Source organism: Diabrotica undecimpunctata, chromosome 8 (assembly GCF_040954645.1).
Source record: "Diabrotica undecimpunctata isolate CICGRU chromosome 8, icDiaUnde3, whole genome shotgun sequence".
Lineage (NCBI taxonomy): Eukaryota > Metazoa > Arthropoda > Insecta > Coleoptera > Chrysomelidae > Diabrotica > Diabrotica undecimpunctata.
This window is the reverse complement of record NC_092810.1, coordinates 105,432,993-105,459,328: the sequence shown is the minus strand read 5'-3', so window position 1 is coordinate 105,459,328 and position 26,336 is coordinate 105,432,993. Positions and strand designations below refer to the sequence as shown.

At 31.8% G+C, this 26,336-nt stretch overlaps 1 protein-coding gene across 2 annotated transcripts in view; it reads right to left on the bottom strand.

The window, feature by feature from the left end:
* The window catches only part of LOC140447814 (WD repeat, SAM and U-box domain-containing protein 1-like), a 156,832-nt gene that overhangs the window by 107,632 nt on the left and 22,864 nt on the right, over nt 1-26,336 (bottom strand). The window contains exons 1-3 of one of the 2 annotated variants that reach the window (XM_072540688.1): nt 25,857-26,061; nt 20,421-20,539; nt 12,477-12,707 (exon numbers count right to left, since the gene is read on the bottom strand). In XM_072540688.1, the coding sequence (XP_072396789.1) occupies nt 12,477-12,707; nt 20,421-20,536 (347 nt within the window). In that variant the 5' untranslated portion in view covers nt 20,537-20,539; nt 25,857-26,061. Of the gene's footprint in view, nt 1-12,476; nt 12,708-20,420; nt 20,540-25,856; nt 26,062-26,336 lie in introns of those variants that run through there. The other variant, XM_072540687.1, reaches the window with a different exon arrangement.

Below are 26,336 nucleotides of genomic sequence, written 5' to 3'. Positions count from 1 at the left end.
AAGATGTTTAGACAAATCACAATTAACCCCAATCAAACTTTCTTATTAAATATTTTGTGGCGCAACTCTCCCTCGGAGCCGTTAAAATGTATACAATTGGAAACGGTTACCTATGGAACGAAACCAGCTACCTTCCTTAGCACACGATGTTTAATTGAACTCGCAAACATGCATAAGGAAGAATATCCTCTCGCTCATGATATGCTCATTAATTTTTGCTATATTGATGACATATTATATGGTACAAATAGTATTGAAACACTCACACTTGTGCATGAGCAAATCACTGCACTGCTACAAAAGGCAGGCATATCTCTTCACAAATGGTGTTCAAATTCACCACAATTTTTAGAAAATATTTCACAATTTTCAACTGACTCTACGTATGTTATATCTTCAGAAAATCATTCCAATAAAATATTAGGTCTTTGTTGGGACTCTAAATTAGATAGTTTCTCTATTTCAGTGCCAGAAATCGAAATAAAAGATTCCTACACTAAGAGACAAGTGCTCTCGATAATCGCAAGTTTTTTCGACCCCAAGGGATTAATTAATCCTGTAATAGTAACTGCAAAAATAATAATGCAAAAAATTTGGCTTTCAAAAATTCAGTGGAATGAAAGTTTAGACTCTACACTCTTAAATGAATGGTTAAATTTTCTCAAACATATTTCAGCACTAAAACATTTAAAAATTCACAGACCTTTGTTTATTGAAAATTATGTATGTAGTATACAAATACACGCATTTTCCGACGCTAGTGAAAAGGCATACGCCAGCTGCATATATATTAGAGTTACTAATAGCTCAAGAAATGTCTCTTCCACACTCATCACCTCTAAAAGTAGGGTAGCTCCAATAAAAACATTAACTTTACCTAAGTTAGAACTTATGGGTGCTGTTTTATGCAGCAAACTCACTAAAAGAATAGTTGAAATTCTAAATAATAAATTAACTCAAATAGACTCAATAAACTGCTGGACGGACTCAGAAATCGTACTTGCTTGGTTAGGCTCACATAGCTCGACATGGTCACAGTTTGTTGCAAATAGAGTTTCTGAAATACAAGGAAACCCACAATTTAAGTGGCGATATATAAAGTCAAAACAAAACCCCGCAGATATTGCGTCAAGAGGCATGTCTGCTCCTGAACTTCTAAACTCAAAATTTTGGTTTCAAGGTCCCTTATTTCTACTTAATTATGACTTAGATTTAACTTCTTATGATTCAAAACCAAATGTAAGTAAAATACCCGAGGAAAAGAAAATAGTTCATCTAGCACAGAAAGTCCAATAAGTTTCATTGAAAATTTATTTTTCAAATTTTCAAACTTCTCAAAACTACAACGCAGTATCACACTTATTCTCAGGTATATTCACAATTTCAAGTTTCCAAATGAAAAATATGTTGTACCCTTCTCTGTTTCAGAATTAAAAAATGCTGAAAATTTAATAATAAAACTTTTGCAAAAGGCACACTTTTTTCGAGAATTTTCTTGTCTTGAAAATAAGGAAATAATTTCAAATAGAACAATTTTAAAACTCAACCCATTCATAGATAATCAGCAAATGATTCGTGTAGGTGGTCGTCTAAGGTACTCAGACGTCCCATATGAACAGAAGTACCCATTACTTCTACCCTCTCATAATCACATAGTAAAATTAATGCTGCATAGAGAACATATAAGATTATGTCATGCAGGCCCTCAAAATACTCTTTCCAATTTTCGTTTAAGATATTGGTGTCTAAATGGTCTCAAAGAAACTAAAAGGATAATTAATAAGTGTCACGATTGTTTTAAATTTAAAGCAAAGACAGCCACACAGTTAATGGCTGATTTACCACGGGAACGTTCATGTTTCTCCCCTCCATTTACCAATGTTGGTCTAGACTTTGGTGGTCCATTTCTTATAAATAGCTCCAATTTAAGAAAGGCTCCAAAAATAAAATCCTACATAGCGTTGTTCGTATGTATGGTTACTCGTGCAGTGCACATCGAATTAGTCACAGGTCTCTCCACCGAAAGTTTCTTACTTGCTTTAAAAAGATTCATCAGTAGTAGAGGCTGTCCACAAATTATCTACTCAGATAACGCCACTAATTTTCTAGGAGCTAGAAATCAGTTGAGGGAAGTTGCACTATTTCTTAAACAAAAGGAAACCTCTGAGTCCATATTCAATTTTCTCTCCTCTTCTGAAATTCAATGGAAATTCATTGTAGCCCATTCTCCGCATCATGGTGGAATTTGGGAGGCAGCCATAAAAAGTGCCAAATATCACATTTTAAGGCTTTTAGGCAATACCACTTTAACTTTTGAAGCCTTTATCACAGTTCTCGCACAAATAGAAGCAGTACTAAACTCACGCCCTCTTTGTGCTATGTCAAATGATCCAAATGACTTTAACACATTGTCTCCAGGACATTTCCTAATAGGAAAACCAATTACGTCATTTCCTGAAGAGATAGTGACGGAAATACCTGACAATAAATTAACAATTTGGCAAAACTACATGAAGATTCAGCAATCATTTGCCAAACGCTGGAAAATTGATTACCTTAATCAACTTCAGAATCGCCCCAAGTGGTTAACACCACAGAAGAATCTTGAAGTTAACGACTTAGTTCTATTAAAGGAAGATAAAGTTCCACCCCTACACTGGCCATTGGCAAGAATTGTTGTATTGTTTACTGGTAAGGACGATAAGGTCCGTAGTGTTAAAATAAAGACTAGAGATGGATATTTTAACAGACCCATTACAAAACTCTGTCCTCTTCCTGTGGACAAAGTAGAAAATTAAAATTTTAAATTTTGTCACATTTATATGTATTACTCTAGTTTAGGAATAGTTATTTCTTAAATTACATTTAAGTTAAGTTTGCTTACTTTCTCAAATCACTCTTTCTTTCGTTTTGAAGTAAATACTTCACCGCGGGCAGTCTATGTTCCAGAAATGAACATATCATTTTAAAATATAAAATAAAAATATAGTTCTTTACACTTTTCTTAGTGTAGAATAAGTAAAATAGTCACAGCCGACTTATTGGCGCCACAGCCTCTTAAATAGTTTTCACACCTAAATACAAGAGGGATAATCTACACTTTTACGTACCAAGTATTATTTCATTAGTTCGTTCTCACAGATCGCCCTTGAGGCATCATTTTAAATTCACTCTCAATTCACATATAAATATTTCTCTACGCCGAAACGCGGGCATTTTTCTCATAAATACGGTTTTCTCTTTTACGTGTGATAAAGAAAGAATTATTTGATACTGTATAGTCAGCTAGAGCCGTGTTGAGGCTTGTCTACTCTAAAAATAAGTTAATTATAAATCGATAAACTAAAAGTGATTTATTTCTCTGGAGCTATATTTGCTCACATTAACAATCCTTATCCTTCAACGGTCACTGAAGAACCAAACCTATGGAGATACATCCATTCACAAGTCCTTTGAAGTAAGGCTTGGAATCAAAAGATTTCCAACCCTCGAAAATAGGGAGCCAGTTACAAGGCCCCCACAGTAGGTAACACATTCCATGTCTCTGTGCTGGGTTTCACTTGTTTTAATTTTGAATTCGACACATTCCATTTATTTTTCCATGCACTTAAGATTGATTTTTTTTATATAAGTTCTTATATCCGTTGATATCGATGTGTGTACTATGAAACGTCACTCACTATCGCGTCTTTCGCACTATGGTCAGCAGTTTCGTTGCCTTTTAGTTTTATATCAGATGGGTTCCAGATGAAATTTATCTCATTATGATTGATATAAGCCCGAAGAAGGACCGCTTTAACTTTTTTTAAAAGCAGGTTTTATGGATACAGATGCTTTGTATGGCACTAAGTGAGTCTGTTAAGATAATATATTTGCAGTTTGTTGTCAGATTGATTAGTTCTATGGCGCGATAGAGAGCATACAGTTCAGCTGTATAGATAGTACTAACATTAAATAGTTTGAATTTAAGGACTTTCTCTGGAGTTACTACAGACGCTCCTACACCTTCGGATGATTTTGAACCATCAGTGTATATCTGGGTATGATTTTTATACCGACTAAGAATTTTTCTAAAATGGAAAATAAATCATGATTAGTGGAGTTTTTGTTAAATGACGTAAGTTGAAAGTTATATGATGGTATGTTTTAAATCCAAGGTGGATTATAGTCATATGTGTATGGAAGACATTTAGTTATAACAATATCAGATAGATGCAAATGGTCTTTTATTCTTTTATAGAAAGGTTTAACAGAACGGTGATTTGCATTGAGGTTTGGGAAGTTATCAGTAAAAGTACAGTAAAAGTAAATCCTTTCTATAGACAGGATTTTTTGCATTATCCTTAATTTTTGTTGCATAAGTTAGACTAAGGTAAGCTCTTTTATCATTTAACGACAAATCATTTGCTCCACAAAGTAAACTTTTAATCGGTGTTGTACAAAAGGCTCCCAGACATATTCTGAGTGCTGTGTTGTGAATAGTGTCGAGCTTTTTAAGTACTGATTTCTATGCTGAGGCATAAGCTATAACCGCGTAGTCTAGCTGTGATCGTATAATATTTCTGTATATAATTAACAATGTACTCCTGTCTGAACCCCAATTTTTGTGTACTAGAATTTTTAGTAAATTTAATCTTTTGTAACACTTACATGTTAGATTATAAATTTGTTCTTTCCAATTCAACTTTCTGTCAAAAGTAACTCCTAGCAATTTTAGCGAATCTTTTTGTTGTAGTGATTGGTTGTATAGATATAATGAGATTGGTGTACTGAATTTGTTTTTAGAAAATACTATATATTTAGTTTTAGTTGTTGAAAAGATAAATCCAGTTTCCTGTGACCATTTTTCAACATCTAACTAAAAACTCTGTGCAAGTTGTAAGAGGTTGCTTTGGGTTTTGCTTTGACCAAATATTACAAGATCGTCAGCATATAAGCGGCCTTTAAGTGGAAGTTTTAAATTTCGTAGAACATCATTTATGGCGATTATAAATAGCGTAGGACTTATAACAGATCTGGACTCTTACAGCAACACTAATGAAAAAACTTGGGGACATTGAGACGTGGATTTACCGGCGAATATTGCTAATAAGTTAGGTTGGTCAAATAACAAATAAAATAGTTTTACACTAAACGAAAAAGAGCATAGAAATAACAAACACAATAAAAATTTAAAAGTTATAATATCTCGGCCACATAATGGCACATTCAGAGAGGTATAACCTTCTAAAGCTCATCGAAGAAGAACATCCTGGCTCCGAAATATCAGAGAGTGATATCAAGAGACATCCGCTAATCTGTTTCGTGTTGTCGTAAACAAAGTTATTATTGCCAATATGATTGCCAACGTTCGATAATCGGACATGGTACTAAAAGAAGAAGAACAAACCATGCGTCCTTTAAAACTTTGAGATACATTTTTAAACATGCCTGACATCTCAATTTTTTTATCTCTACGGCAATGGTTTCTTGTAATTTTTTAATATTATTAGCTTTTATTTTATAAAGGTTATTTTTTAAATTACTCTAGAGGAAATACTCTTAAAGAGATTCGTATCGGGTGATCTGATACAAACTGACTGAGCTGACGTGATTTTGCCGGTAAAGGCGGGATAAGTTACTCAAGGTCACTTGGTGGTAAGTTACCGGTAAAATCGATTTATGGTGCCTATATTAGATATAGAATATGTAGAGAATCTACAAGCTGTGTAAAAGTCAAATTTCCCCCAACCAGTTCGGGTTCACAAATGCTGTTGGTACTAGAGAGGCTTTGTTCTCAGTACAAGTCTTATTCCAGAGATGTAGACGCCAACTGCGACGTATACGCATGTCTGGTTGATTACGAGAAAGCGTTTGATCGAGTACAGCACGCCAAGATGATGCAAGTACTAAAAGAAACAGGAATTAACAACCAAGATCTGAAAATAATTAGAAGTCTCTACTGGAATCAGACAGCAAATCTCAGAGGTAAAGGTGAACACACTGACTGTGTGAAAATCATGCGTGGAGTGAGGCAAGGCTGTATTTTATCTCCTCTAATCTTCAATCTGTACTCTGAAAGAATATGTATCGAAGCTTTGCACGAAACTGAAAAAGGTATTCTACTAAATATTTGCGAACAACTTAGAAGACCTACAAGTTCTTATGAACCAAATCACGTATTACAGTCAACAATATGGACTCAATATAAACGTTAAGAAGACAAAGCTTATGATAATTAGCAAGAAAAGAATAACAGAAGGTCAACTCTACGTCAACCAATCCCCTGTAGAAAGAGTGACGCACTACAACTACCTCGGCACCATAATAAATAAAGAATGGACCAACAACCAGGAGATTAGAGCTCGCATCGGAAAAGCTAGATAAACCTTCAATCGGATCTTCTTCAAGAGTCACAACCTCTCTCTTGATAGAAAAATAATGATGCTGCGATGCTACGTCTTTTCTGTCCTTTTTTATGGTGTTGAATCGTGGACCTTGAACGAAGATATGTGTAGAAAACTTTAAGCATTTGAGATGTGGCTATATCGGAGAATGCTTAAGATCCCGTGGACTGACCGAGTCACAACTGAGGAGGTCCTCAGAAGAATGAATAAGAATCGAGAACTACTGACCACCATCAAATCTCAAAAGTTTCAGTTCTTCGGACATATTATGCGAAATGAATCCAGATATACTCTCCTTTAAGCCATCCTGCAAGGAAAAATATTTGGAAAACTAGGTCCAGGAAGAAGAAGAACATCTTGGTTAAAGAACCTCAGAATCTGGTTCAATACAACATCTGTGCAGCTTTTCCGCGCTGCTGCAGATAAGATAAAGATTGCCATGATGATCGCCAACATTTGTAACGGATAGGCACATCAAGAAGAAGATATTAGATCAATATTGGATTCTGAATGTCTTTTGTGCGGCTGTGCCATTTCACAGATTTTAAACAAAGTACATCCTATGTGTGTGTCTTGAACTTAATTTGAATAAAAAAGGGGGGTTTTCACGATGTTGACCAAATCCGCGGTTGTGTTTATCCTCCGCAGTACTTCTTCATTGGTGACTTTGTCGGTCCATGGTATCTTCAGGATCCTTCTGTATAACCATAGCTCAAAAGCCTGAAGTTTTGATAGAGTTTCCGCCTTCAATGTCCAGGTTTCTACTCTGTACAGGAGCACTGAGTACACGTAATATTTAAGGAGCCTAATTTTTGTTTGATTCTAGGGTGAGGTCATGGCTCTTGAACATAGAGCTCATAAACAAGAATGCACTTTTTGCCTTTCCGATGCGACATTTAATCTCTTGAGTATTGTCCCACTACTCATTGGTTATAGTTCGTAAGTAGTTGTATTGTGAGACACGTTCATTTCTTATTTGGTTCACATACAGATTTGCTCCAGTTATGTTTTCCTTGCTGATGATCATTAGCTTGATTTTTCTGGTGTTTATATCCAGTCCCTATGTTCTATTTGTTTCCGTTATTTTGTTTATTAAGTTTTGCAGCCCTTCTATGCTATTGGAAAACACTATTGTATCATCTGCATACCGCAGGTTATTGAGCTTGACTCCATTTATTGAGATGCCTTCATCAATATCTTTTAGAGCTTCTTCAAAAATGTGATCCGAGTACAGATTGAATATCAGTGGTGAAGTTATGCACCCCTGTCTCACTCTTCTTAAGATTTTGACCTGATCTGTATATTCTCCATCTATTCGGAGCACCGCTGATTGATTCCAATACAGGGTAGCTATTATTTTTAAGTCTTTTCCGTCAATCTTTGTCCTCTTCAGCACTTCCATCATTTGTTTAAGCCTGACTTTATCGAAAGCATTCTTGAAGTCAATCGGGCATACAAAAACATTACAGCTGACATGACATTTTTTGGGCAATGGTACGAAATCCGATTTAAGCCACTCTACTGGTATTTTTTCTGCCTTGTATATTTCATTAAAAATTTCAGTTATTATGTTTATAAGAATTGAAAACAGGAAACGTTTTATTTTAAATGCGCACAGAGATATAAGAAATTTTTTTATAAAAAATTATTACTGCGTAACTATAACCAGAATACTTACAATATAAATATGTAGATAGCCCTAATAATTAATTTATACCCACACGTAAAATAAATATAACTCAAATGTACAATAAACCAGAATTCGCCTTAAATGTCCTCTTTTTAAATAACCCCAATTTTAATATCATTAGCAGCTATTTATAACTCATGTACATTATTTATCCTAAATTTGGATACGTTAATGTCCACTATCCTGGTATTGATTTTCAACGAGAAATAGATAACATCGAATAATCGCTTTATAAAATTCTGACAACAAAGCTGTAATGATTGATGAATCCAATACATTATTGTAGAACGCAAGAATGGGTCGAGTCAGTACTACAGAGTTTATTAGGACTTAGTCAACAAACACAAAATAAACATGATTGCGTGATCAAACCTAATAGCTTTGTTTGTGTACGAAGCTAAGTCATAGTCGCAAAATGTTTATCGATGTTTTAGTAGTTTTTTGTAACTACGACAGACTGATATAGTGTTAGAACTGCATACGGGAAATTAATTTATTACTCATTTATGTTTACGTGTTGAACTAAAGTACGTTTTACGTTAAAACGTAAAAAATAGTAGCATGTTCGATTAAATGTTTACACTAATTCTGTATTAGAAGAAGTCGTATAAAAACTATAATCGTTATTTTAATTGACAATTAAATTATAAACTGTAGCATTTTTTAATGTATGACAGCATATATATATATATATATATATATATATATATATATATATATATATATATATATATATATTAGGGTTGCAGTCAGAAAATTGGCCGGGATGTTAATGAAACACTCTTTTGACTTTTTGTCTAGCTTTCGAAATGGTTTTATTCCTTTTTCAAGACACTGTAATAAGAAAAATATGTAAATATTTATAAAATATCACAATTATTCAGTGCAACTTACTAGTCGTTGAGATTATTTATAAAAGCATTGACACTCAACATTAATAACACACATTAAAATATAAAATAATGGACAAAATATATTCTAAAATTTTTAAAATTTAGGTAAAGATAAACTAAGCAACATTTATTGTTACGTACTGGAAAAACATCCAAAATAAAATTAATATTTACCTGTACATAAATTACACTTGTATGCATAACATGTTGCATACCATTAAGACAGGTTTAAAAATTAAAAAGTAAAATCACCCAAGATGGGCCTCTAGTATTTCTTAAAAAGAAATATAATATTACGTACATACACCTAATTACTTTTTAATCATAGGGTTTTTACTTTCTATATATACACACATGTCCAAAAGTTTGGAATACGTACAAATAATATATCTACGCCTATGGTGGTTTTAAAACTGTTGTTAATATTCATTCTAGAGGGTTATTAAATGAAAATGATAAAAAATTTGAATCGTTTTTGTATGATTTTGGTCACATTCAACTGATTAGCGTATTTACACATTATTTCAGTCTTTGTTTAAATTTGAATTGAGCCGTTTAAAAATGTCTAAAAACGTGATATCTCATTTTAACAGATCCAGAGTAATTGCTTTGTTACAACAGGACTTTAGTCAAAGTTATATCGCGAATATTGCTAATGTTACTCAGAGTGCTGTATCGAAAATTAAAAAAAAATCCAAGATACAAATGACGTCAACGTCAAGGATCGTCCCCAAGTGGTAGAAATCGATGTACAACAGCAGCACAAGACCGGCAAATAACATTTATAGCTCGTAGAAATGTTGGAATCTACAAGTGGTATATCCAGAGAAATTTATAGGCTTCAAGGACTGAATATTTCACGGCAAACAATAACACGCAGACTAAATGCGGTAAATTTGTATCGTAGAAGACCGCTACGTGTTCCTAAACTAACCTACCAACACAAAATAGTAAGGTTGCAATGGGCTAGAGAAATGGTGCATCATGATCCTAACTGGAATAACGTGATGTTCTCTGATGAGTCAAAAATTGCCTTGGTATCTGATTAGCGAAGAACACTGGTTTGGAGGGCCCCAGGACGACAAGCCCCACTAGAAACAGCTAAACTGCGTGTCCCATTTGAAGGTGGCAGTATTATGGTTTGGGGTGGTATTATGTGTGGTACACGGACGTCACTGCTGGTTCTGGAGAAAAGAGTCACTGGTGCTGTATACATCAAGGAAGTTTTAAATCCTGTCGTACGTCTATTCCGAGGGGCAGTAGGTGATGAATTTGTGTTTATGCATGACAACGCCACCTCCTCATCGAATATCAGCAGTACAAAATTTTCTTGAAGAAGAAGGAATATCTACATTACAGTAGCCCTCGAATTCCCCCGACATTAACATTATTGAACATGCTTGGGACATTCTCAAAACACGCATCAAGAAGCGAAACAATCCCCCTATTACACTTCGAGAACTTAAGATGCTGCTCGTGAAGAGTGGGATAGAATTCCGCAAGCCCAACTCGACCAGTTAATCGGCAGCATTCCAAATCGCCTACAGGCTTGCATACAGGCCAATGGAGGAAATACTTATTATTAGTTTTATTAAAAATTATTTTTTTCTATACTAATATATTTTTAAATATAAGTTCTACATTGTAAGCTTTTCACTCCAAGAAAATAAATATTTTTTTCGCATATCGTTTATCTGGTTTTGAGATTTATTTAGTATTGTTGAGAATTGAAACAAAATGATGTTTAACTATTCAGAAGATTTTATATATAAAAATCAATAAAAAGATGAAATATTCCAATATTCCAAACTTTTGGACATATGTATATATATATATATATATATATATATATATATATATATATATATAAATATATAAGGTTTGTTAAGCTTTCGAGTTATTTTAACTCTTTCTCAAAACATACTAAAAATTAAAACAAAAAACTGCATTAAAATAGACAACGAAGTTGTTGTATCTTCAACAGGCTCACCTTTGTGAGAATTGTACAATAAAATTAGCAGAATTACTTAACATTTGACATTATATTAACATTTGAAATTATATTATTTGATTTTCTTTTTCTTTCGGTCAAAACTTATTACTATGGTCACCATGTCTCTTCTTTTTTTATGTTCATTTTAGGTTAGTTTGACAGAGGAAGTGTCTATGTTTATGCAAACCTTCATTGCAAATTTTGACATTATATTACATATTGTAATAATATGTAAAAATGTTTCGTTTGCATTTATTAAACAATTAACAGAGTTTATGTTAATAAGTAATTAAGAAGGGAAAAAACCAAACACAAATAAATAATAAAGTTTATATTATTTGAACTTGGAATAATCCCTTTAATCTATGTAATTTTTAAAGAACTTTTATATAGTTGTTGTTCTTTTCTTTAAAAGATACTAAGATTTGAAAATCTTCCGAGGTTCTTTAACCAGGTTGTTCTTCTTGCTAGACCTTGCTTGCTAAATACATTTCCATTACAGGATAGGTTTTTATACCCATAAGTCTCATAATATTCAGTATCTTATTTTGAAATTAAAACATTCAGAAAAGATAATAAGATATATTGAAAGTGGCATATTTACATATATATATATATATATATATATATATATATATATATATATATATATATATATATATATATATATATATATTATATATATATATATATATATATATATATATATATATATATATATATGTTTATATATATATATATATGTTTATATATATATATATATATATATATATATATATATATATATATATATATATATATATATTTGAGTTATAAATATATCTAACTGGATTAGATGTTTAACAGCATTATTGATACATCAAACTAATCGTTATTACCTCACGTACAGCTAAACAGATTTAACTGCAACGGTGACGATTTGACACGACAAAACACGACAGACGTTGGTTAATGCGGTGTTGCCTAATCGAATATTATTTTAGATGTATTGAACTGTAACATTAATACTCCATAATTACTGTAATGAGTTTATAATTATATTTATTATTAGAGCACTAATATCAAAGTTAAAATGTTTAAAGTAATTGATAAAATATGTTATTTGCTAAGTTATTAATCATAATAAAACCGAGCATATAATTTCATGATCTTGTGCACTCAGAGTCCGATGTTATCGAAGTTATCCGACAACGTAGCAAACGCAGTAGAATTTATGTTCAATGCTAAATATATGGATGTTTACGCTTCGGCCGCTTACATATAACTGAGTTTTGGCTCCTCCCTTTATCGATGAAGTGACCTTGAACATTGCAGCTATATCTGTTGAGTTATAAGTGAATCGACCCAATTTCGGAAACAGAAGGCATTACACTATGTTTTAAGATTTCTGTTACGTTTAGCACTATAGGCTTGTATCACCACGAGATACAGACAGTTTTATGGCAAGTTGTTTCATTTTTGTTGCTAATTTGGTATAATGAAATAAAATTACAAGTTTTTGAACAGCCACTTACCTACATACACGTATAGCATCTCCATTAACTTGGGTTATGGTATAAAGTTTAACACAGTTGTGCATACTCCATATTATTGCAGTTCCATCTACAGATGAACTGGCTAATAATGATCCTTGCGGTGAGACCCTTACGCACGTGACTTGATATTTGTGAGCTCTTAAAGGAGATGATGATCTTTCTTCGTAGCCCGATCCTACTTTCCAATCCCACACTCGTACTGTTTTATCGCTAGAATAAAAATAGTAAATACGTTAGTAACAGTATCGTAGATTGTAAATGATCTTTAAAAAAAGTTTGTTTGTTATAATATGTATTCGTTATTTTATATAGTTGTAATATTTAAAGTTAAACGTTAAGATAATATCTACTTAAGGGTTAACAACTTTAATATCAGATTTATAAAATCAAATACCCTAAATTAATGACATTGTGCAGTTATGTAAAACAATCAGACTAGTTACGCCTTTTGCAATCAATAAAGTAAATCTTTTTACTGGTGACAACACTTATGAGGCAGTGTTGGATGACCAATCTTTAGGTGCTATATATTTTCTTCACTAATCATATTAAGATTTTAAGTTATATTCGTTAAACATATTTGAGAAATTTTATTTTGCATCATCGCTTTTTAGCATTTTTATAGTCCCGTCCTGTATGAAGCTTAGTTTGTGTCTTACACCTATATTCAAACACAAGTTTAACACTTAAGAATAAAAGCAAAAACACCGGTACGAGATCTAGTCTATTATGTGCTACTGTTTGGTGTCTGGGCACAGTGCGGTCCCAATGTAGCCTGTTTGTAGTTGTCATTCTAAGTCATACTTTTAGGAATGTATTACTACTATCAGATATGGTTGGTTTAAAGAAGTCCCAGTTTGATAACTACCTCTTGATTAAGAATCTTACTTACTGGGTCATGCCATTCCGTATATTACCTTTCAGCAAATGCCTGGCAGCCCCCGGTAAGATGTTGAATGATTTTATGGGCTTGACATCCTTATTGGCATTTGTCATTTTGGTCCTGAGGTTCTTTGAAAATATATTTCAGGTAATTTTTGATTGGAATTACTTGATCCCGAATGGCGAGTAGACCTTGTGTTTCATAAAACATCTTCCGTGATATCAACCAATAATTCGACCGTATTGTCGACATAGTCTTGGCTGACTTCATTGGGATGTCGTTTATGTACAGGTTTACCCATCTACAGGCGCATTTTTTCCTCCTTAAAAAGGTGATTTATGCGCAATTCTCTTTCCCTCAATTTAAGCGGTGTTGTCATCTACTGCACAAATCACGCGATTCAAAGTAGATGTTTTAGCCTGCATCCGAAAATAAGTTCGTAAATGAGCAATATGTTTTTCTAATTGCTCGCCTATATTCGTAAATTTCCTTCCTTCTAAATACCGTGGATATGTAATTCTTTCAACTGCATTATGAGTATGATGTTTTTGTGCTTTCGTGAGGTTTGTTCGTACATTCGCTTTGAATTTTTTCTATACCTGTTTTAGTCCACTTAACAATACCAAATGAATGGCTAAGCGCGTATGGGTGCGTTCATAACGGAGACAATCGCACCGTCTCCTCGACTAGAGCGTAGCACTGACGGTGAACGCTCTCATTTAAAGTAATGCATTTATTTTACCGAAAATCGATTAAATGATACCATCCCATGGTCCGAGCGAGGGTCGGCGCCTCGTTATGAACGCGCACTTTCATGCGTAGGTGTTTGCCTTAAATAAGTTTTTACTGTTAAGCTATGAATGAAGCAGATGTTTTACCCTACATATGGGCTCCAAAGTTATCTCGGTTTTCATTTGCTTATGGTCAATATTCCGCACTTGCTTTACTCCGAGATAATTTTACATATCAGTTTCACCCATGTCCTCGATGCTCTGGCTATTTTGCATATCGAATCCTCCGATTTAAAACATGGTACTTGTCTAGTCCAAAGTGCATAATAATATTATTTAAGAAGGTTTCTACAGTTTTTAGCATCCAGTTTTTGAATCCATTAATTTCAAATCGTCAATAAACAACAGATGATTAAGATTCGACACTACATTATTTTTATTTTTGATGCTAAAACTTGAGTCAGTGTAGTTTAATAGCTGAAATAGGAATTTCATCACTAGAAAGAGCCACAGTAAAAGTCTACTTAGAATAGGCGCCGGTTGATTGCGATATTTTCAGTTTCGATATTGTTTTCATCAGGTATTTGAAAGTGAGTTTTAGTCTTCCAATTTGTCATTATATGTGTTAAAAAGTGACTATATTTTAATCTGATGCATTCTTAAGATATCTATAATCTTTTCATGCGGCACTGAGTCAAATGCTTTTTTGTAGTCAATAAAAGCAGTACAGAGGTTCCTTTTTTGGTGTATAACTAATTTGAAATTAGTTAGTTGATGAAAGTCGTACGTATCCCATGAAACCCTTTGTGCATCCTTTCTGTCGAGATTCTATGATATTTTTTAGACGTTTAGAGCACAGTGTTGGTAGATATGCTGGGCTACACAGGACATGGCCAATTTATAAAAAGTTCAAAGACAATTAATTGGGCGATACTTGGCTGGATCTTGGGTGTTATTTTGATCCATCGGTATTAAATAAGCTGTCCTCTGAGGAATGATGGTATTTCCTGCGGATTAGAAATAGTACGAATAATTAATGGTATTCATGAACATTCCAAAAACTTCTCTCAAAAAAAAAGGTCAGAAGTTTTGAACTCTGTCTAGTCCAGGAGATTTCCTTTGATAACATTTGAGACTTTATTAGTGGTGTATGGTTCGTAGGGAGTAGTAAGTAGTGTTGACAGTTATGGAAAATGTATGTGGAAAATTGATTGTCCCAAAACTCATAAATTTCATCTTGGCTTGGGTACGATTTATTGGCACTTTTTATAGTGGAATTTGTGTTAGTTTATTATTACTGGTTTTATTATTGCACTTAAAAAGAATTTCGCAGAATACCGCACTTTTTATTTATTTATTAAAATCCATTTATCTAATTTTTGTTAGTAACTTTAACTAAAACTACAGACGACTTTTCATCTAATCTATAATCAATAGCTCAGCTTATTTAAGTCCTTATTTATTTCCATTGCTAGGCCAAATAATAGTATAACTGCAAATTCTATATAATTTCGAATAATCTGTTTGAATCGGTGATTCCTTGTAATTTATTACTTGATGTTTGGAAAAGTATCAAGACTGATTTAAATATTTTATTTTTAATATTCAGAATATGACCTTATTTAGTTTTAAATCTTTTATTCGATCATAGTATATTAGCTAAGTATAATATGGCTTTAGTTCATCCTTTAGTACGAATTATTAATGGTATTCATGAACATTTCAAAAACTTCTCTCAAAAAAAAGGTCAGAAGTTTTGAACTCTGTCTAGTCCAGGAGATTTCCTTTGATAACATTTGAGACTTTATTAGTGGTGTATGGTTCGTAGGGAGTAATAATGTAGTGTTGACAGTTATGGAAAATGTATGTGGAAAATTGATTTTCCCAAAACTCATAAATTTCATCTTGGCTTGGGTATGATTTATTGGCACTTTTTATAGTGGAATTTGTGTTAGTTTATTATTACTGGTTTTATTATTGCACTTAAAAAGAATTTCGCAGAATACCGCACTTTTTATTTATTTATTAAAATCCATTTATCTAATTTTTGTTAGTAACTTTAACTAAAACTACAGACGACTTTTCATCTAATCTATAATCAATAGCTCAGCTTATTTAAGTCCTTATTTATTTCCATTGCTAGGCCAAATAATAGTACCTATAACTGCAAATTCTATATAATTTCGAATAATCTGTTTGAATCGGTGATTCCTTGTAATTTATTACTTGATGTTTGGAAAAGTATCAAGACTGATTTAAATATTTTATTTTTAATATTCAGAATATGACCTTATTTAGTTTTAAATCTTTTATTCGATCATAGTATATTAGCTAAGTATAATATGGCTTTAGTTCATCCTTTAAATTCTCGAACTCAAATTGGCTGATTAATTATTGTCAAGTTCTGAGAATTCACTTGTCTGAAAACAACATGTTTTTGGGAAACATTTGTCAACCCAAACACAAAAGAGTCCTTAAGGAAACGTACCCATTCTTTGTGTAGAAAATTTAAAATGCCACTTTAAGCTTAATTTACAGCTATTCACGGAGGTCCTAAGAACAGAAGAACCACCCCAATGGATTCGCGTACATACATATTTTGTTTCGTATGATCGGCCACTTGACAAAAACCTCTCATCGTGGACACAACCAAGCTAACCAGCATCGGGTGTGCATCCCATTTTTTACCCTTAGACCTTAGACTCCGAGCGAGGCCCAACCACAGAGAAAAAGGTAAGTGAATTTCATATAGAATTGACAATAAGAATATTAAATCTGCCAATTGTTATTTGAATTGCATTTTATTTTACATATCAATTTACGAACATTTGCTATTTTTCGCTAATTTACTTACAAACAAATTATTTCATTTTTTCGTTATTATTATTTATCGATTATCATTTAACCAGCGACCTCATTAAGTTTTATACAAAACACTTGATGATTTACAATTCTTGCTAAAATAGATTAACAAATAATATTAAGTTAATAATTTTGGTCGATTTGCTTATAATTTTCAAAAGTTACTGATCTCAAGTTGTTTTCTAAACGTAATGGATCTATTACAACTTTTTAAAATGTTTTGATTATTTTTGGTTTCAATTTTTTTACCGCTAATATTTAAATTTCTCATTAAAACTTTTTTTCTTGAACATTTAGGTATATGCATTAATTAATATATAAGAAAGCTTATTTTCTGTACTTTAAAATAGTCTACTGTAAAATATTCTAGTAATAACGGAAAGATGGCACGAAGAGTGGAACAACAAGGAAGATGTTGCTCAGTGGACAAAGATGCTGATCCCACGCCTAAGGTACTGGGTAGACTGTCTGTTTTAGGGCGTATCTTCATGGGTTCAGAAAGACAGACACAGATAAATTCCTATACTGCGAATATTCCGACATTGTTATTCACATAATGCTGGAGTGTAATAGATGTACAGTGGAGAGAAACAGAATGTATATAAAATAGGTATGAACCCTGTGACTGTAAGAGAGATGATCGTGAAGATGACGGGAAATACGGAGGGATGGAATAGCGTTCACAATTAGATCCGAGCAGTCATTAAACAGAAAGAAAAACAAGAGAAACACCAACCGAACTAAAGACATAGATAAGATCTAATTACTATTTTAAAAGGAATAAGTCACAATTGAAGGTTAAAATAAGTTTATTGACGTTTGAATTTTTGATCTTTGATATTGCACTGATAATTTGTTTATACTCCAACAATTATTAGAAAAAAGAATAGCGGTTGGTACCGAAGTACATCTAGCCTTTATCGACCTAGAAAAGGCGTATGATACAGTTCCAAGACTTAAATTGTAGCAAGCTTAACAATAACTCGACATTAGTCCATACCTTTTAGGAATAATCACATAAATATACAGTGATAACACTACTTACCTAAAAATTGGATATAAACTATTAGAGCCAATAAAAGTAACTAAAGGACTAAAACAAGGATGCAGTATGTCACCCTTACTGTTAAATTTATATATTGAGGCAGCCCTCCAAAATTGGAAAAACCCCTGCCAGGGAATGGGAATCCCCATAGAAAATGACGTACTGTTCTCCCTGAACTTTGCGTATGACAATCCTAGCTCATGAATCCTAGCTCAAGATTCTTATGATTTAGAATTTATGATAAAGCGTCTATAGAGAGAATATATAAAATGTGAACTTTCCGTTCTCTGTGAATTTTTTCGTGCGTATACACTTAAATATTTGAGTTTCTTAATCTAATACCATATCAGATTAAATATGGTTACAAAGTACCTTTATTTTAATTAACTTCAGTGCTTGATACTAGTAAAGTGTCAGTGAAATGATGCAGCAGTCATTGAGATTTATTGTAAGTTATCGTAATTATATTGCCTTCAAGTATCTGGGCGAATAATATGGTAATCATATTACCCAATCCTGGACGAATCAGCGTCAAACCATTTTTTAACCTGTAGTTACACCGAGTAAGGTTAACTACCGATTTAGCAATTTAATTAAAAGAACATTTAATATTTTCATACGAACTTTCAATTACCTATTAAGAACTCTTCACTAATAATTATTACGAACATTTAATTCTCAGTAAAAACACAGTTAATCATTAAACAACAGTGCGAGACAGATAATTAACTTAAAACCAAGTGCGGGTTGGTTTAATTTTTGTAATACAGAATTCTTGTAATCTTTTTGTATTCATTTGAATTTAACTTTAATTAACTTTGTTTTATTTGCTATTCATTTTTTTACTTTATTGTACCCGTTATCTCGAGATAAGCCCATAAACAGCGAAGAGATATTTCTTTAATCAGCTTTAGTTGAATTTTTTTAAATACTATCTGGCTCTCTTCGCTGATAATTTAATTTGTGCATGACTTTATTATATTGTATATGTAAAGGTAATTCTTAATCATAATACCATTTATTTCTATATGTATACAACCATTTATTAATTAATGCTGCATTTTTTTACTTGTGTTTAAATTCAGATTAAAAATCATCAGATTTATCCAAATTTAATCGCGTTGTTGAATATATTGTTTTGTTTTATCAATGAATTTTATTTCTCGACTCCTAATAAGTTTCCTGATAAAATAATACTTCTGAATATTTGCTTATTACATTAAATTAGTATTATACCTTCTACCAGGAGAAGGATCAGGCTGATTAAGTTTCGTAGGTAAGTAGGTGTTTGTTATTGGTGCAGGTAGTGTGTTGACCAAATTTATTTAATAATTAACTGTTGATATCTTTCCTTGGATTTGGTCTTAGAACCTAAATATCTTTCCTTATCTCTTTTCGTTTCTAGGGTTTCTTAATTTTCCCCTTAAACCACAAAAAGATAAGTGGCGCCCTTTTTCTACCTTATCTTATCTTTGGTAATTTTACCCATCTATCTTTTTGTTTATTTCTGTATCTTTTTTAATATACCTTATATATCTTATCCTGTCCTATCTTTACTTATTTCGTGCGTTGGATTCATTCCCGGTTCAAAAAGCTAGTTTCGAACCCACGACGGATCCACCAACCATCTGGCTACCGTCCGCAGTGTCTCCATTGTTGACCTTTCTAGCACCATCCAAAAACGGTTTCCGAGTTTCCGGATATATGTAGATATGGATAACAAGCTGCTTGTATGGACTTATTTAAAATTTTTGTGTCTTTTTATGCTTTTTGTTTAAGATATATCTATCTGCTCATACCCATTAATTCCTGTAATATTTATTGTGAGGTAGATTGCCAACTATACCTCAATTACTTTGTTGACGTTTCTTCCGTGACCTTTTGAATTATTTTTTCGGCTTGCACAATTTTAGTTTATTTTCTCCTGAAAATATATCATTGTTGTCATTTCTATCTTCCTCCGTACAGTATATCTTGCACTCCACGCGTCTACTTGTTTTTGTTTTTGCGTGATCCCTTGTACTTTTGGCTACTATACGGCTAAGTATTTTTTAAATACTTTACAATATACAACTCAGACGCAACATCATGTCTCAGATATATGTCCTTTGACATATGTTTCATAGTTTTGTTGCTAAAGACTGATTCGTTTTCTAGTTATGGCCTTTTACTTTCCACTGTTTCCTTATTTGAAGTATTCATGTTGGTCTCGCCACTTAAAGAAATTTATAAAATTATTCCTCTAGGTTTTGGGTTCTTCTAAAATTACCGCTTTATGTTAAAAACTATGCCGACTGTTGTTTATTCTGTGTTTCATTTTGGTGGCCATTTCCCCTTCTGTTATTTTATCCATTATTTAATAAATTTAATTTTTTTATACTAAATCTAAATTAATATATTACCTGGATCCTGTAACTATAGTTGAAGGTGAGACAAAATCACAGCTGGTAACATCACTTGTATGGCCGTGTAAAACCTGTAATATCTTAAAACTGTTTCCTACAAACGACCGTGACATAATCTGCAACAAAAAAAGAAGTATTTTCAGTTATTATAGCAAAAATCTATAATATCTTTACAATAATTTTGATGATTTCGTAGAAGAGAGATAGACTTTATCAACGCCAGATGGCAGATAGCGGAAACGAAACAGCAACGACTAGACGAATAGCTCTCTTATAATAATATGTTTATAGCACCAGTAAAAAACTCACGGATACGGGTCATGAGATACAAATAACAAAGAATTAAGCCACCAAGAAGATATTTTAGATAGAAAGATTGATTATAGATTAGTAACCAGTAGATAACTGGAACTTAGTTAAATGAGCATAACATTGAAATACGTGTCTTACGTAAGACCAAGAAGATGGATAAAGGACAGCTAGCAATTAGAGATTATAAATTCATATACAGTGGTTTTTATAGCCTTCGTAACATATCAACAAAACATATGTCTTTCTTAATACGGCTCTAAATATATTTTCTTCTCGACAAAAATATGTCATTAATAAATCCTACCTTTGTACTATATTTTTTTGCAATGTTTACTTATCGAATACGAGTTTTTTCTAAGATATTGCTCTGAAGGTATTTTCTTATAGCACTTTAATGCAATTACTACTTTTAATGAGAATAAGTCACAATTTACTTTTAAAATAAGTATATTCTTGACGTTTCGATTTCCACTTTGGAAATCGTTCTTAAAATACAAAACTTGGATTGTTCTTTATTTCCATTAAAAGTAGTAATTTTTTAAGATAAATTCGTAGATGTCAAAATGTAAATTGTAATAATAAATCTCTCAAATTGTTTTCAAACTGTATATATCATCCGACAAGCGAGAGCTGGCGAGTTGCGCGTAAAACAAATTGAAAAGTGGAAGGGATTGCTCATTTCTATTGCTTTCGTCTACGAGTTCACATCGTGGGATTTCTAAGCTAGATTTCTGACAGTGTTGTCACATTTTTATTTGGAGTGGTCCTATATTATAAACTATTATTTATATTTATTAAAATGGCAAACGCAAACCTTTGGGATCTCAAGCAAGAGAAATAATTTTCAATGTTTTTAAGTTTACAACCGAAGAAGCTAATGTAGATAAAGTCTTAGTTGATTTAAAAAAGATACAAGAACGTGTAGCTCATTTAACTGGTAATTATAATACTCATTTTCAAAATAAGTTCAAATTTAAATAATTTAACTTAGGTTAAATTACCATCAATAAATAAATAAAAAATTACAGTGCATTAGATTACCAGTAAATAATGTGAAATAGAAATGACATAAAAATTGAAATGTGTTTCTCCAATATGTTTCTTTACTAATATGTATTTATAATATGTTATATATATGTTTATTCACTAATACTTTAATATTTCAATACGTTACATTTTTCATAAATGGGAACCGAAATATGATATTGTAAGCAATGATATAACAAGATAAAAGGCCGATAATACTTGAGTTCATCGTCTGGCTTAGAAAAACAAATAATGCGTGTTGTGTGTTGTGTTAATTTAGTAAGCATTAAGACATAATTTGCATCTGTCCGCGATACATTCAAAAATACCTTACCTTCGAGAATTAATTACATTTTACGAACATAAATATTAACAGTTTTTTCTACGTTTTATTCAATATTATTATTATTTTTATTTTATTTTCGTGGTAAATAAGTTTATCACACACGCATCCACACAACCACGGAACATATCTACTAACGTAATTTTCAGATCCCAACTAAATTTTTGATACGGCAACTACGCATGTGTGACACCCGCGATTAAGTACCTCCCCGATCTCTCTTAGAATAAGTTCTTTTCTATTTTCGCGCAGCTCACCCGCCAGCTCTCGCTTGTCGGATTGTACCTGTAGACGATTTTTTATTTACACAATTCTCAAAGTGGAATTTTTTGTAGATATATTATTCAATAATGAATCGCAACAAGTATATTATAGTGGTTACTAATAGGTTTTCGTAGCCGGTCGTAAAATATTTTATTGCTTTTGAATACAAAACTGTAAGATATAAATCACACATCTGTATTTTTTGGGGTATTCGTTTTGTGTGTTCTATTTTTACTAATAGAAAATAGTCGATCTTAAAAAACATTTTATTATTTTGAATTTATTAAGTAAAAAGCCATAAAAAAGATCGCTAAATTTTTTCCGTTGCTTAAAATCACTATAAACAACTAGTCATTTGTTGGTAAAAAGACACGCTCCAATCAGAAATCTGACAATAAATACATCACAAGTTCTACGTTAAATTTCATTTCTTGCCTTAGTGCTGTAGCATCTTCGTTTTAACCCGTATATCATAAAATCCTAAAAACATTTTCTTTTTGCATTTCTGAGATTGATAATCAAAACATTTTGGAGCATGTTTATAATAAACAAATTGCTATTTAATTTGATCTCAGTTCCTCCTAGATATTTACGCAGGCAATAAATAAGTATTTTTACGTCATGGGAAAATGTATACTCGTAAGAGAATGAATTTTGCCATCGGAGGACTTCGATGTTGAAATCCTTCAGGGTACGATAAATTACGTGGAGTCCCGCTTAGGCTTGTCTATTTCTAGTGTGTTTAGTCGCAATTGGGCACGTAGACCGCAAAAAACATGGGAAAATCGATAATGTAGTGCCGAGCTACGAATATATAAGTACAACCGCTAAACAAAGATAAAATAAAGTGATAAGTTTTAATTCAGTTGAAAATTAGTCTAAAAAGTCTACAGCAATATTATACAAGTTAAAATTTATTTTTAAACTTGGCTGAATGTTGAAGATAAGATCCCTAAATGTCTTTTTGCTGGTCAAATAAAGAAATACACATGTTAACTTTTATAGTTAACAGCCTAACAGTTTGCATGTCAGTGCTCTGGTAATCAGAGGGAATTGCTGTGCGCTTTTGTTTAACTAACTAATATGTAATTTTTTTATAAATAGTAAGATATAATGCCTATAATATCATAATAGTATGCTATAACTGGAGTAAGACCTAAGTATTTTTGCTAAATTTCACTATTTAAATTTATTTGGCGGTTTTACCCAGTTATAAAGGTAACTATTCTAAATAATTTTAGAACTAGTTACTTAATTCATTTATCTAAATTTGTTTAATACTCTCCTCGAATCTTTCTTTCTTTTTTTCTTCTAGTAACTAATAAGAAGGTAAATCTGATAGAAATATAGAGATATGTTATCAGGTAAGTGTATTTACTTTTTTTTGATTTTGTATGCATATTAATTTTTTTAGAGGTTTAGCCTATTTTTTATCCTTCTTAAATCAATCTTCTCATGGGTTAAGCGTAGAGATTTTCTCGTCTCTCGACAAAGGACCAGGTGACGCCTTTTATTTTTCCCGTTTCTTTTAGTACCAAATTCTCTCATTTTTTAAATATTTGCCCTCTCATAATTTATAGAACCACATCCCAAAGGTCAGCGCCGTGTTCTTCAAAACGTCTGAGCACTGGTTTGCAAGGTGAAGCGACTTGCGTCTGAATTTTCTTCTTATCTTTCCATCCTCCACTTCTCATCCAGATAGGTTACACTACAATGCAAAAAAACTGTTACTCAAAAGCATACCCTTGATAAAAGAAATTAGATCAGCTTGTCAAAATGTTAAAGGTGGCACTGGAAAAAATATTTTTCAAAAATTTGAAACAATATTTTAAAAAAACAATTATTTTTAGAACTTCAAATATATGTACACAGATAGAAGTTATAAGTTTTTAATGGATAATTTTAAAAAACATTTGGCATTTATTGTGTGCATAATTATAAGAAATAGTATTTTACTCTTTTACTACTTTTATTATCATCAACACTTAGTTTTCATATTTATTCATATTATTTTCTAATCAATAAATAATATAAATATACAATAATTAATATACCATTATTAAAAATATTTGCATTGATGCATATCTTCTTAAAAAATAAATATTTAATGCAAATTTATGGGTAAATTAGTGCATATTCTTGTTTGCATATTTTTCACTTTTTTGCATATATGCCAGTCTACTAATAATAGTGAGTCGTATACACCAGTTTCGGAAGCACTCTTTCTTCATGAGTGTCTCGTCCAAAACTTCACTTTTGGACATGTAATTCTGTCTTGCTTGTTTTGTTAAATCACACCCAGGTTGGTTTTGTAATCCAAAGGGGGGGTATATAACAAGAAGAATATATGTGAAAACGCCTTTAAACTACCCAGTGACAGTTCGACAGTTAAGTTAACCTAAAAAAAGACAGACGAGAACAATGAGGACTGGTCATTGCCTAACAAGAATACATTTATATAAAATCAACATTCGCAATAACCCATACTGTGAATGTGGATAAAAGGAAACATTAGAACACATATTTTGGGAATGCTCAAAAAACCAAATAAAAAATTATGGTATATATCAGGAACTAATTAAAATTAATATTAAAACCCCAATTAACATACCAATGCTTCTATAAGATATAACCCCTAAAATTATCAAAATTCATCTCAGATTCCTACAGATCAACCTTATAAAATTGTAACCTTTATAATAACCTATCCAATATTATTTCAGTCACTTATAAGAAAACAGAAAACATAAAAAGTAGAATGTAGCTCAACCCAAAGGACTGAACATAATAGGGCATGAAATATATTCTCAAACTCATGACAGTGGTCCAAAAATTAACAAAACAAATGTACTGGTTGATTATTCAGTAGAATAAAAGCAAACATGAAGAAGAAGAAGTAGAAGAAGATGATAACAATGTGGTCATGGTAATGAAATTAATTGTACTGTTATTTTTACCGCGTCAGTTATTATTGTTGTATCTATGGATTTATAAGAGTCTGTGCTCATTTTGTTAATTACACTATTACATTAAATAAATAACAGTTTATTTCCCAAAGTTTATTTACCATCATCATACAACTGCGAAAGTCAGTTTAAAAAATCCATAAAAAAATTGATATACTATTGCGTTTCGGGATATATAGACTTGACGAACGTCTGAACTTCAATCTTTGAACCACATTGATTTATATCTTACACACAAGCTGAATCTTGTTTTAATCGAAAGAGTATGGTGCTACAGCATTACAGTAACAAAATTTTACCCAATAGTCTACAAGCTCATGTGTTAAGAGATGGAGTACAAATCTTCCATAGATCCAACATCCCGCCAATGAACAAGCAAATTTTCTTATAAAGGAAGAAGAAGAGGATGATGATTTGATTATACAGATTAACAAAAAATGTAGAACACTACTTGTAAATACGTACAACCAAAAATAATATTTATAAGGTTATTTTGATATCTACATAATTTTCGGTACATACCTTATAAGTTTGTAACTAACGAAATAAATGGTTATGTTATGGATTATTATTTTTCAAAAAATACATTGTTTATAAAAAAAATTTACACTAAACACTAAACTAAAAATTAAATAAAAAGAGGTTGTTAATAGTTATAAACTTTGTCTTTCGACACTGCGTTATATAAATTTAATTTTTCTACTTTTTTTCCGTGAAATCAAGCATGTGTTTGAATTCGCGCACATATGTGTACTGATATTTTTGGCATGATATAAACAAAATCTAGTATTTAAATTAAAAATATTTGAGAAAACCGAATATACCGACTTTTTGAAGGTTGTGTGTGTTTGTGAGTTTGGAGAGTTGAATTGAAAACTTACTAGATTTTGGCCACAGAAGCTATTATAGAATAATAGTTTTCAAGAAATATAACCAAGTTTCAAAATAAAGTTACATATTACTTCATATACAAAGTAAACCAAAAGACTGGAAACGCCTAAC